This window comes from Manis javanica, chromosome 9 (assembly GCF_040802235.1).
Source record: "Manis javanica isolate MJ-LG chromosome 9, MJ_LKY, whole genome shotgun sequence".
In the NCBI taxonomy this organism is placed as follows: Eukaryota; Metazoa; Chordata; class Mammalia; order Pholidota; family Manidae; genus Manis; species Manis javanica.
In genome coordinates, this window is record NC_133164.1 from 34364282 (window position 1) to 34377968 (window position 13687).

Genomic DNA, 13687 nt, shown 5'->3' on the forward strand with positions numbered 1-13687 from the left:
AGATTATGTAAATATTACAACCTTTTTCTGTACTAATAATTCTCATAGAAATCTTAGAAGTAAAAGTAAAATAAAAGTCCTTAAAGTTTAAAATATCAACTGTAAAATAATATTAGATATATTATGGAGATAATTACTGAATATAGATATGGAGGAGAAAATGGTATAATGCAATACATATCCCTTAGGAATAGTCTTTAAGAGAAAACTGAAAAGCAAATATAGAGAGGAAGAACCATTTCAATAAAAATGGGCAATAATCTTCCAGGACAAATAATGGGATATATCTTCATATTTCTAAACAAAATTAATAAAATATTCTCCAAAAAGTCCATGTAACTATCATTACTATCTATTGTACATTAACAAGAATCAAAAACAGTTGATTCTCTGAAATTATTAGACAATCCATAAAAAGACTGGTTTATTAAGCATAATAAAAATGACAGTTGAAGGTAGGTCTGAAAACTTTCATGTTATTATAGGTGTACAATAAAACTAATAAATTTTAAAAATATCAATATTATATACTTGAATACTTGTGTTTATTTCAGTATTATTAGTTTAAATATTGAGTATTAATATTTGAGGCTAATAGTTCTGGATGTCGATTCAGGAACTCAGGCTCCCTACTCCTCGGTTATCCTCCACCCACTGGGGTTTTACGTAATCTTTAATTAGCTGATAGAAAAGAAAGAGCACGGATAAGGCACACTCAGATCATAAATGTCTTGGAGTGGTAGTAACATATATCCCTCTGCTCTAATGTGCTGATACATGTCATGACATTAACATATGACTTGGCTCTGTGTTCAGGAAAAATGCATGAAGATATTTCTAGTGATGAGTAGCATCTGTGACGCAAAAACAAAGATGGAGAAACTGTTTCTGAAAACGCTGACTTAAGAAAATTCACTCAATGCTGATAGCAAACCTGAATGGATTAAACCTATAAAGATGTACTGAATTGCTAAATAAAATGGTTAAATTAGCCCAGAGGGTTTCACAGATGAGTTCTATAAATATCCCAGAAACAGCCCCATTCTTTAATAAAGTTTTCCAATAGTTAGAAAAAAGAGGAAACAGCGAAGAGCTCACTTTTCAAGATGAAGATAACTGGTCAAAAGGAAAGTAAAAACATAGAAAATTATAATCATGGGTTCAGTGGCTTAAATACATATTAGCCATCTATAACACATGCACATATAAAACTATACACATATATTCATTACCCATACATATGAAATACATAGGTATTTCATATTTAGGTACAGTTGTATATATTGTCAGAAATTTAGTGAATCTCTGCTCTCCTAAACTTGTAGACATGTATGGTGAAATGCATCTCTCTTTTTTTCTTACATAACAACCAAAAGAGCAAGCATAATTCCTGCTGTAGTGGATATGGATGTTTTAGTTGAAATTGCATTTGTATGTACTAGATGATTCTGACAGTACATGAAATGCAAGATGCTTAAAACAATTGCTGGCCTTTAGTGAGCTATTTTTACCTTGATTTTTAATATAAGTTTAGATAATTTTTAGACTAGCCTAATGTTTTGAGCAATACAGTGGTACATGTTATCTCATATTTTACACAGAGTTGCATCATTCTCTTCTCTTAATGTTTAGGTTGCTTGGAATTAAAGGAAGACACCATTGAAAACCTTCTTGCTGCAGCGTGCCTTCTTCAGCTTCCCCAAGTGGTAGAAGTGTGCTGCCATTTCCTCATGAAGCTATTGCATCCGTCTAACTGTTTAGGAATCCGAGCATTTGCAGATGCTCAAGGATGCATTGAATTAATGAAGGTGGCTCACAGCTACACAATGGTAAGAAAAGTTAATATTTTAATAATAGAGACACAACTAATTTTCAGAGGCTAAAATAATTACTGTAATTGCATTGACCACCTTTTTTAGGTTAAAATGAGTTTTATGTTTGACACATTTTAATTATAGGAGACAATGTACCTTATAGCATTTTATAATCTCAAAGTAAAAAAGACTTCACTTAATGGAACTTGTTGCTTTATGGCTTTGTTTACATTTTATAGGGAAAATAGATTCAGATGATTTGAGATTTTAAAAATTGTTTAAATGAATTTTTCTTAATTGCTCCTGGCATATCTTTTTACAACCACTTCCACAGCTGCCCTTTTTTTTCCTTTTCTTTTTAGTAAAGGGCCAGCAGTCTGTGCCACAGAAACTTTTCTCCAGAAGTTTTCTTACAACCTTTTCACAATGACTTAGTTTTAGCAGCCAAAATTCAATATTGAAGTCCTACCCCCAATGTGATGGTATTTGGAGATGGTGCTCTGGGAGGTAATTAGATTTAGATAAGGTCATGAGTGTGGGGCCCTCATGATGGGAATTAGTGCCCTTATAAAATGGGACACCAGAGAGTTTGCTTACTCTCCCTTCCACCTTGTGAAGGCACAATGGAAAGGCAGCCATTTGCAAGACAGGAAGAGAGCCCTCACTAGGGACCCCAAGAATGCTACATGTTGATCTTGGACTTTCCAGCCACCAGAACTATGAGAAATAAATTCCTGTATAAGCTACTTGGTCTATGGTACTTTGTTATGGCAGCCTGAGCTGATTAATACACTTTTCTTCATAGCATATTATGTTTAGTGTGGCTTTGCCTGTTTGATTCGTGGAGCAAAAATCATACAGTGTATATCTTAAAGTATTTATTGATTTAGTGAATATTGGATTTCAGAACTCCTGGGAACTTCTATACCAAGGGAAAATATTTAGACATATAAACCAAATGATCCACTTTTTTTGTAAATTTGACTTTCTTTACCATTTCCATACTGGGTTTGATTGAGTAAATATCTCTCAGTAAATACTCCAAGAATAATTTAAGCCTATTTTATATTTTTTCTTTGATTTTTCTATATATAAATATGTATACATGTGTATGTATTTTAACAGCTTTATAGAAATACTGACAATCATTTGAATTGTGTATTTTAAATGTGTGAATTTAAGGGTATGAGTTTTTCTCAATGTTCTATCCATTCTAGAATATAATAATCACTTATAAGGATTTCATAGCATCATATTTCATACCTCAGGAATAATCTTTTTAAAAATACTTTGTACAGTATCTAGAATATAGTAAACCCTCTATAAAATGCTAGCATTTTTGTTTTTGTTATTATTATAAACATTATTAATGACTTGATTGTTATTGCAATAACCAATTTCATAGAAGTTTGCTTTTCCAAATCAAAGGAAGAATTTATATGACATAAATCTCATTAAGCTTTATAGTTGCTAATTGTTGAAAAGCTCTTATTTTAGGATTTAACACCTTTGCAAATCACTAATGATAGCCATTTAAAAGTCTTTTAATTGTTATTCTTAGAATTTCAGTATTATTTTAATTTTTCTTCTTTAATTCTTTAAGTTGATTAGTATATTAAGTGAACATATATCAATAAAAGGAATACATGCTTTGTAATTTTGTTAAATTCTTTTGAAATGTTCCATGACAGGACATAGTACTACTACTGCAAATGTGTAAACCATATAAAATCAATATAAACAAATAGATCATCATCCAAAACAGCAAAGTCCAAGTGCTCTCATTTAATTATGCACATTTCATTACAATTAGGAGCTCCTGGCTTAGCTCAGCCAAAGAACAATATGCCTTCATATTCAAAGGGATAATGGTCCCTTCTGGTCTAGTTTGAAATCATTAATTTAGTGATAAAAATGTTTTTCTTGCATCTGCCTGGACTGTTTTGCAATTTTATCACATAGTAGCAACATTTTTTCTTTAGACACTTTTAAATGTAGACTCTGGTAATATAAATTTAAAACAGAAATGTAGAAGACTCCAACTAAGACACTCAATATTCTAAACAATTCTATCTTAATTTATTTTGAGACTGTGAATAGATTATAGGCTGTGTCATATCTGTTGAAATTTAAATGATTTCAAAAAATTCTTTTGGAAACATGAAGCTCCAGTATTCTCCAAATGCTCATGGGTTACGATTTTAGTGAAGAACATTTACTGACCATTTGTCTTTCTAAATGACTATTTTCTCTCAATTTTAACACTTAAAAATGAGTGTTTATATCTGCTATTATAAGTTCTCACCATATATTTGTTTGATACTTGTTTAATCATACCTATGACTTCATCAAATCTATTCAATCAGTGCTTTGAGAGCTAATCTATTATGCTATCATTTTTTTCTTCTTAACTTCTTTAGTGGCAAATCATCTAGTTTTCCTTCTATCTCTAGGACCAAATTCTTTTTTGGTTCTAAATATGTTATTTCATTATTGCATAAGAAACATTTTTTTTCTGTAGTTTTCAATTTCCTTGCTAAATTTTTTTATATGAACTTGATCTCCAGCCTCTAGATTTTAACTTGCTGTTTACATGCCTTTGCTATTTATATAATTTACTGTCTTTCCTTTGGAAATTTCACTCATTTATTTGGCTTCAGCTATTGATTTGTGTGTATGCGTCCAAAATTTTTTCAGAGAAGGTCACACAGCTTGGTAATGGTTCATGTGCAAAATTCTGGAAAATTTTGATTGCAAGCTCAAAACTAGGCAGAAGTGTGAAACTAACTCTAAAACATTAATTTAAACTTTGGCTGCATAAACTTACACATAGCAACAAAATAATTGAAGGACATAGTCCCCTGTACTTTATTAGTCAGAGTTTATGAGATTTGTGCTTAATTCTGGACATCACATTTTAAAAGCATTAGAGAGTGACAAACAAAAACAGATGAGAATAGCAAGAATAATAAATATAATAAATATTTATTATTTATTATATTAATATAGAATATTAATTGATAATAATAATAATTGAGAGATTTAAGATGGTGGCATGAGAGGTGAGACAGTGAACTCCTCCCAAAACCACATGTAGTACAAAAATATAGTTAATACAACTAAGCCTAGAACATAAACAGGATAGAAGGCTGCCTACACCTGGAGAACAGAGAAGACCTCACAAAATAGGGTAACGTACCAAAGCCTTGATCCCCCAAGCCCTCCCCCAACCTCAACTCATCAGAGGGAGAAAGAGAAACAGAGCAGGGAAGGGGTGAAGCCTAGAACTGCTGAACACCCAGACCTGGAGATCTGCTTTGGAACACAAACCTATATTGTGTGGTGCTCTGGAGGTTGGCGGGGTTGGGGAGCTGGGACAGGCGGAGTGCTTGAGAGACTGAGATTCCGGCCATTTGTGAAGGACCAGTATCCACATCTGCCCGCTCTGGGGCAAAGGAAAGGGGGGGCAGTCTGAGAGGCTTCCTAGCCATGAAAGGGCTGCTGAAGGGGTGGGGTTTGTACGAACCTTGCTGCACAAGAGAAGGGATAGGTGGACAAGGTTCTCTGGGTGCTCTTTGCCCAGTTGGGAACTTTGAAGAGTTTCAGGCGCTCCATCCCCCTGGCTGGCTACTCAACTCTGAGGCCCCACACTGTGACATGCAGCCTGCAGCACCTTCCTCCTGGCCTGTCAGCACCAGCTCGCAAACCAGCAGTCACTGCACTGGCATCAGGCCAGCCAGAGGGAGGCCCCACCTACAATAGCTAGAGAAACAAAGCACAGAGTATTATGGCTGTGTGCTCAGCCCACTGGCTCTAACACTGGAGACAGACAATGCAGCCAGGAATCATGGAACAGCTCTTTCCTCCCCCAGGCACCAGTGCTACTCCTCTGTGATCCCCACCTCACTCCAGGGGCTGAGCCGCTCTAGAGACTAGAGCTTCTGGGCACTAGAGGACACCACACAGAATTAGGAAATGTCAAAGGAACCTGGTTCAGACCAAAATTTCACAAACCCCAGAAAAAGGGCCAACTGAAACTGAACTCATCAAACTTCTTGAAAGAGAGTTTAAAATAAAAATCATAAACATACTCATGGAGGTACAGAAAAATATTCAAGAGCTCAGGAACGACTTTAAGATGGAGATTCAATCATTAAGAAATTCCATATCTGAAATGAAATATACAATGGAGGGATTTAAAAGCAAATTGGATGTAGTAGAAGAGACAGTAAATGGAATAGAGATTAGAGAAAAGGAATAGAAAGAAGCTGAGTCACAGAGAGAAAAAAAAGATTTCTAAGAATGAAAGAATATTGAGAGAACCATGTGACCAATCCAAATGGAATGATATTCACATAATAGGGGTAACAGAAGAAGAAGAAGAGAGAAAAGGGGATAAAAAGTGTCAATGAGGAGGTAATTGCTGAAAATATCCCCAAACTGGGGAAGGAGATAGTCTCTTAGGCCATGGAGGTATACAGATCTCCCAACATAAGGGACCTAAGGAAGACAATATAAAGACATATAATAATTAAAATGGCAAAGATAGAGGATAAAGACAGACTTTAAAAAGCAGCTAGAGAGAGAAAAAAGATCACATACAAAGGAAAACCCATTGGGCTGTCATCAGATTTATCAACAGAAACCTAACAGGCCAGAAGAGAGTGGCATAATATATTTAATACAATGAAAGAGAAAGGCTTCAAACCAAGAATACTCTACCCAGCAAGGTTATCATTTAAATTAGAAGGAGGGATTAAACAATTTCTAGATAAGCAAAAGCTGAGAGAACTTACCACCCACAAACCACCTCTACAGTGCATTTTGGAGGGACTGCTATAGATGGAAGTATTCGTAAGGCTAAATAGCTGTCACCAGGTGAAATAAAACCACAACAAAGTAGAACAATTAATTACTAAGCAGGTGCAATATCGAATCAACTACCTCTAAATCAATCAAGGGACAGACAAAGTACAGAATACAAACCTAACACATAAAGAATGGAGGAGGAAGAAAAAAAAAATAGTACCTTTAGGTTGTGTTTGTAATAGCATACTACTTGAGTTAAATTAGACTGTTAGGTAGTAAGGGAATTATCCTTGAACCTTTGTTAACCACGAATCTAAAGCCTGCAATGACAATAAGTACATGCCTATCAATAATCACCATAAATATAAATGGTCTGAATGCACCAATCAAAAGAGATAGAGTCACTAAATGAAAAAAAAAAGACCCGTCTATATGCTGCCTAGAAGAGACACACTTCAAACCCAAAGACATACACAGACTAAAAGTAAAGGGGTGGAAAAAGATATTTCATGTAACTAATAGGGAGAAAAAAGCAGGACTTGCAGTACTTGTATCAGACAAAATAGACTTCAAAACAAAGAAACTCACAAGAGACAAAGGACATTACATAATGATAAAGGGTCAGTCCAACAAGAGGATATAATTATTATAAATATCCATGCACCCAACACAGGATCACCTACATATGTGAAACAAATACTAACAGAATTAAAAAGGGAAATAGAATGCAATACATTCATTTAAGGAGACTCCAACACACCACTCACTCCAAAGGACAGATCAACCAAATAGAAAATAAGTAGAGAGACAGAGGCACTGAACAATGTATTAGACCAGATAGACCTAATGGACTTCTACAGAACATTCCATCCAAAAGCAACAGGATACACATTCTTCTCAAGGGCACATACAACACTTTCAAGAATACATCATATACTAGGCCACAAAAAGAGCCTCAGTATATTCAAAAAGATTGAATTTGTACCAATCAGCTTCTCAGATCACAAAGGTATGAAACTAGAAATAAATTACACAAGCAAAATGAAAAAGCTCACAAACACATGGAAGCTTAATTAGATGTCCTTAAATAATCAATGGATCAATGACCAAATAAAAACAAAGGTTAAGCAATATATGGAGACAAGTGACAACAATGATTCAACACCAAAATATCTGTGGGACACAGCAAAGGCCATGCATGCTAAGAGGGAAGTATATTGCAATATGTCAGGAAATAACAATCCCAAATGCACAGTCTGAAGTCATAATTAATGAAACTAGAAAAGGAAAAACAAATAAGGCCCAAAATCAGTAGAAGGAGGGCCATAGTAAAGATTAGAGCAGAAATAAATAAAACCGAGAAGAATAAAACAAAAGAATCAATGAAAGGAGCAGCTGGTTCTTCAAGAAAATAAACAAAATAGATAAGCCCTAGCCAGACTTATCAAGAAAAAAAGAGAGTCTACACACATAAACAGAATCAGAAATGAGAAAGGAAAAATCACTACAGATACCACAAAAATACAAAGAATTATGAGAGAATACTATGAAAAATTATATGGTAACAAATTGGATAACCTAGAAGAATTAAACAACTTTCTAGAAAAATACAACCTCCCAAGGCTGACCCAAGAGGAAACAGAAAATCTGAATAGATCAATTACCAGCAAGGAAATTGAATTGGTAATCTAAAAACTACCTAATAACAAAATCACTGAACCAGATGGTTTCACTGCTGAATTTCATCAAACATTTAGTGAAGACCTAATACCCATCCTCCTTAAAGTTTTCCAAAAAGTAGCAGAGAAGGGAATACTCCCAAACTCATTCTATAAGGCAAACATCACTCTAATACTGAAACCAGGCAAAGACACCACAAGAAAACAAAATTACACAGCAATATCCCTGATGAAAATAGATGCAAAAAATACTCAACAAAATATTAGCAGACAAAATTCAAAAATACATCAAAAAGATCATCCATTATGATCAAGTGGGATTCATCCCAGGGAAGCAAGGATGGTGCAATATTAGAAAATCCATCAATACCATTCACCACATCAACAAAAAGAAAGACAAAAACCACATGATCATCTCCATAGATGCAGAAAAAGCATTTGACAGAATTCAATATCCATTCATGATAAAAACTTTCCAAAATATGGGTATAGAGGACAAGTACCCCAACATAATAAAGGCCATATGACAACCCCAGAGCCAACATTATACTTAAAAGCAAGAAGCTGAAAGGTTTTCCATTAAGATTGGAAACAAAACAAGGATACCCACTCTCCCACTTTTATTCAAAATAGTTCTGGAGGTCCTGGCTACAGCAATCAGACAACACAAAGAAATAAATGGCATCCAGATTGGCAAGGAGGAAGTCAAACTGTCCCTGTTTACAGGTGACATGATATTCTACATAAAATACCCTAAAGAATCCACTCTAAAACTATTAGCTTTGAATTCAGCAAAGTTGCAGGATACAAAATTAATACACAGAAATCTGTTGCATTCCTATACACTAAGGATGAACTAGCAGAAAGAGAAATCAGGAAAACATTCCATTCACAACTGCATCAAAAAGAATAAAATACCTAGGAATAAACCTAACCAAGGTAGTGAAACACCTATACTCTGAAAACTACAAGGCATTCATGAGAGAAATTAAAGAAGATATCAATGAATGGAAACACATCCTGTGCATATGGATTGGAAGAATTCATATTGTCAAAATGGCCATCCTGCCTAAAGCAATCTACAGATTTAATGCAATCCCTATCAAAATACCTACAGCATTCTTCAATGAACTAGAGCAAATAGTTCTAAATTTCATATGGAACTACCAAAGACCCCAAATAGTCAAAGCAATCATAAGAAGAAAGAATAAAGCGGGGGTAATTATGCTCCCTGACTTGAACTTCTACTGCAAAGCCACAGCAATCAAGACAATTTGGTACTGGCACAATAGCAGATCCATAAACCAGTGGAACACAATAGAGAGCCCAAATATTAATGCAAGCATATGTGGTCAATTAATATATAATAAAGGAGCCATGAATATACAATAGGGAAAATGACAGTCTCTTCAACAACTGGTATTGGCAAAACTGGACAGCTATATTCAGGAGAATGAAACTAGATTATTGTCTAACTCCATACATAAAAGTAAACTCAAAATGGATCAAAGACCTGAATGTAAGTCATGAAACAATAAAACCCTTAGAAGAAAACGAAGGCAAAAATCTATTGAATATAAACACGAACAACTTCTTACTGAATGCATCTCCTCATGCAAGGGAAACAAAATCAAAGTGAACAAATGGGACTATATCATGCTCAAAGGCTTCTGTACAGCAAAGGGCACTGTCAGCAGAACCAAAAGGCATCCTACAGTATGGCAGAACATATTTTAAATAACATATATGACATTGGGTTAACGTCCAAAATATATAAAGAACTTGTACACCTCAACACCCAAAAAGTAAAGAACCCTATTAAAAAATGGGTGGAAGATATGAACAGACAATTCTCCAAAGAACAAATTCAGATGGCCAGCAAGCACATGAAAAGATGCTCCACATTGCTAATTATCAGGGAAATCCAAATTAAAGCCACAATGATATATCACCTCACACCAGTGAGAATGGCCAACATAGAAAAGAATAGGAGCAACAAATGCTAGTGAGGATGCCAAGAAAGTGGAGCCTTCCTGCACTGCTGGTGGGAATGTAAACTAGTTCAACTATTGTGGAAAGCAGTATGGAAGTTCCTAAAAAAATATAAAAATATAAATACCATTTGACCCAGGAATTCCACTCTTAGGAATTTACCCTAAGAATGCAGTTTCCCAGTCTCAAAAAGACATATGCACCCCTATGTTTATCCCAGCACTATTTATAATAGCCAAGAAATGGAAGCAACCTAAGTGTCCATCAGTAGATGAATGGATAAAGAAGTTACGGCACATATACACAATGGAGTATTATTCAGCCATAAGAAGAAAATAAATCCTATCATTTGCAACAACATGGATGGAGCTAGAGAGTATTGTGCTAAGTGAAATAAGCCAGGTGGAGAGAGACAAGTACCAAATGATTTCACTCATCTGTGGAGCATAAGAACAAAGCAAAAACTAAAGGAACAAAACTGCAGCAGACTCGCAGAAACCAAGAATGGACTAACAGTTCCCAAAGGAAAGGGACTGGTGGGAGTGGGTGAGAAGGGTGGGAGAAGGGGAATAAGGGACATTATGATTAACACTCATGATGTAGTAGGGGGACACAGGGAAGGCAGTATAGCACAGAGAATACAAGCAGTGATTCTACAGCATCTTACTATGCTGATGGACAGTGACTGTAATGGGGTATGTGGTGGGGACTTGATAATGGGAGGAATCTGGTAACCACAGTATTGCTCATGTATTATATATTAATGATACCAAAATTTTAAAAAAGAATAATGATTAAGAATAACAAAATAGTAAATATTTTATAATTATGTCATATAAAGAAAAGTTGAAAAAAGTAAGGGTTTCTGAAGCTGAATAATATTACAACATGAAAATAGTTACTTTCATATATTTGATAGATGGGACGTGTCTAAAACATAGTTGTTTAATTGTTCCTTATGTTTTACATTGTAGTGGTGTAATCTTCTGTTCAAATTAAATATTATATGAAAGAATAATATTAGAACTGACTTGCTTTGTGTGAACATAGATGAAAAGTCCAGAGTCTTCTTTATCCATCTGATCTTTCTCTTCTGGGTTGTTTCTTTTTAGTGATCATCTGCCATTTCTCTCCAAGGTCATCTTTGCTTTGCAAAGAAACTCCTGGCACTTCATTTCCCAGAAACCCTTTCTCCATTTAATTCTGGTTTAGTTTGCCAAAAAGAAGAATTCATATAACATATGGCAGGGGAAAGAGGTGGTAGGTGCAACTCCACACCTAGCTGCAGACAGACAATGTAGACAAATGGCAACTTAAAATAACTTCTGAACAAAGCCTTGACAGTGGTTAATGTCACTGCTGTAGACCGAGACAGTTGATGGAGTACTCTGGAGATTCTTGGGGAATACAGTGCTTTCACCTCATGCTTCTGAGAATAATCCACATTGAACTGATGATTGAGATCAGTAATAGAAAGTTCCCTGATCTTCACTTCTTCATACCTTTCAATGGCTGCATAGACTTCCAGTTTCTTCTTCACAATCTTACATAGAATGTAGAGTGGTTGTTTTCCTAATCCACATACCCCAGAATAGCTTCACATTCCACATTTTGATATGAATAGTCTTCCACGCCTAGCTTCTAAACCCCTACTTTTTTACTTTCTTCAAAAATAAATGGAATTCATTTCACCCCTCCTAAACATGTGCTATGAATTCCCTTCATGTATACTTTACTCTTGATATTTCTTATGTCTGGGATCTCTGGTATCTAATAGCTCCTCAGTTTCCAGTTTAAGTTTATCCATGACTAAAAAGCATCTTAAGATTTTTCATGGCATTCTCTCTCACTGCAACCTTAATATTCCTTTCTTTAGGATTATGTTATGGTATCCTAAACTTCATTATACAATTCATTATCTTTTTTATGTCTTTGTGACTAGTCTTCACAACTATATTGCAAAATCCTTTATGACAAAGAAAAAGTACTCTCCATTGAAATTTAATTTATCCCGACAAAGTGTCCAGTGCACTTTTAATTAATTAGTTAAAAGAATTATTTCAATAATTAATATATTACTCAGTAATTAATATATTAAGTCTCATAATTCCCTTGCATATCTTTCAAGATTGTGACTCTAAGCATTTCATGAATTCAGTCATTCAACAAAACTACGTGATTTTCCTCTGACTTTTCAATTTCATTTCCTACCGTTATTTTCCTTGTTTACACAGTTTCAGCCACACTATGCTTAATGTTTTTTGACTATACCAAGCATATTGAGTAAGTGAGAAAGAAAAAGAGAAACTGGGGTAACTAACTTCTGCCATCATCGTTGATAGCAATGCTTAAACACCAGTGGTGCTGGTGGTAAGCAAATGTGTAGTATAGGCATCGTTCTAGGTGTTACACATACTTATTTAACTTAATTCTTTCAAAAGCCCTACAACATATGTATAAAATCCATTCTGAAAATGAGAAAACTAAGGTTCAGTGATGTTAAATACTTTACTCAAAAACAATAACATGCTAGAATGGTGATTTAAACCAAGTAATGTCTTACTACAAATCTCATGCTTTATCTAATATTCTATTAATTATACAATGATGCCATTTTACTTCTTATATTGAGTCAGATTTCTGATATCCAGAACACTTCAAACATGCATTACTTCAGCAAAAGTGACGTTATAAACCTAAAACATAGATGAGACTAAAAAACTCCATTAAAAATGTGTTTGGCTTTTTATTTCCCTGTCTAGTTGTTCACTCTAACTTTCTGCCCAATGCCATCATGGCTTGCAACATTTCCTGATGTTTATGCTGGAGGCAGAAGCAGTGGCAACAGGACCAATTAAAGGTTACCGTTTTCAATCGTAGCCTTGAAAGGTAGAAGCCTCAGAACTGGAGCATGAAGCCTTCCGGAGTCAGTTAAGACTTGCTGCCCTTTCAGAGTCTGGCACTCTACAAGTTCCACACATCGCTCATTTGTCCTTGAGAGCCATTAGAACAATGCCGGAGAAAAAGAACAAACTTTATTTACGTGGTTTCTGTTCATGGTTTCGAAATATCTGACATTTCTCATGGTTCTAGCTAGCCACATGATTTTTTTTCCTTCGTCTTTACCAATAACCTTTCTTAACAAACCATAAATTAGGTTTGCTTTGGGAGAATAAATGGAATTCAACTTCAAATTTGTTTGCTTTTCTAAGTCATTCAAATAAAGTTCCCATCATACATATTTTTCTCAGGACTCTCATATAATATATAAGTACAAAAATGTGTTTTGAATGTTATCCTTTTTTTTATTCATTACCTTCTGTTACTCCTTTTCAGTGTCTTGCATATGTACACAGTCTGAATAATGAGTCTTAAGTTAATATATAATTGTCA

General features: G+C 34.8%; 1 protein-coding gene across 1 annotated transcript in view; it reads left to right on the plus strand.

The window, feature by feature from the left end:
• Nucleotides 1-13687, plus strand: part of KLHL1 (kelch like family member 1) — a 359135-nt gene that overhangs the window by 152725 nt on the left and 192723 nt on the right. The window contains exon 4 of the mRNA XM_037023548.2: nucleotides 1633-1829. Coding sequence (XP_036879443.1) covers nucleotides 1633-1829 — 197 coding nt within the window. The remainder of the gene's footprint in view (nucleotides 1-1632; nucleotides 1830-13687) is intronic.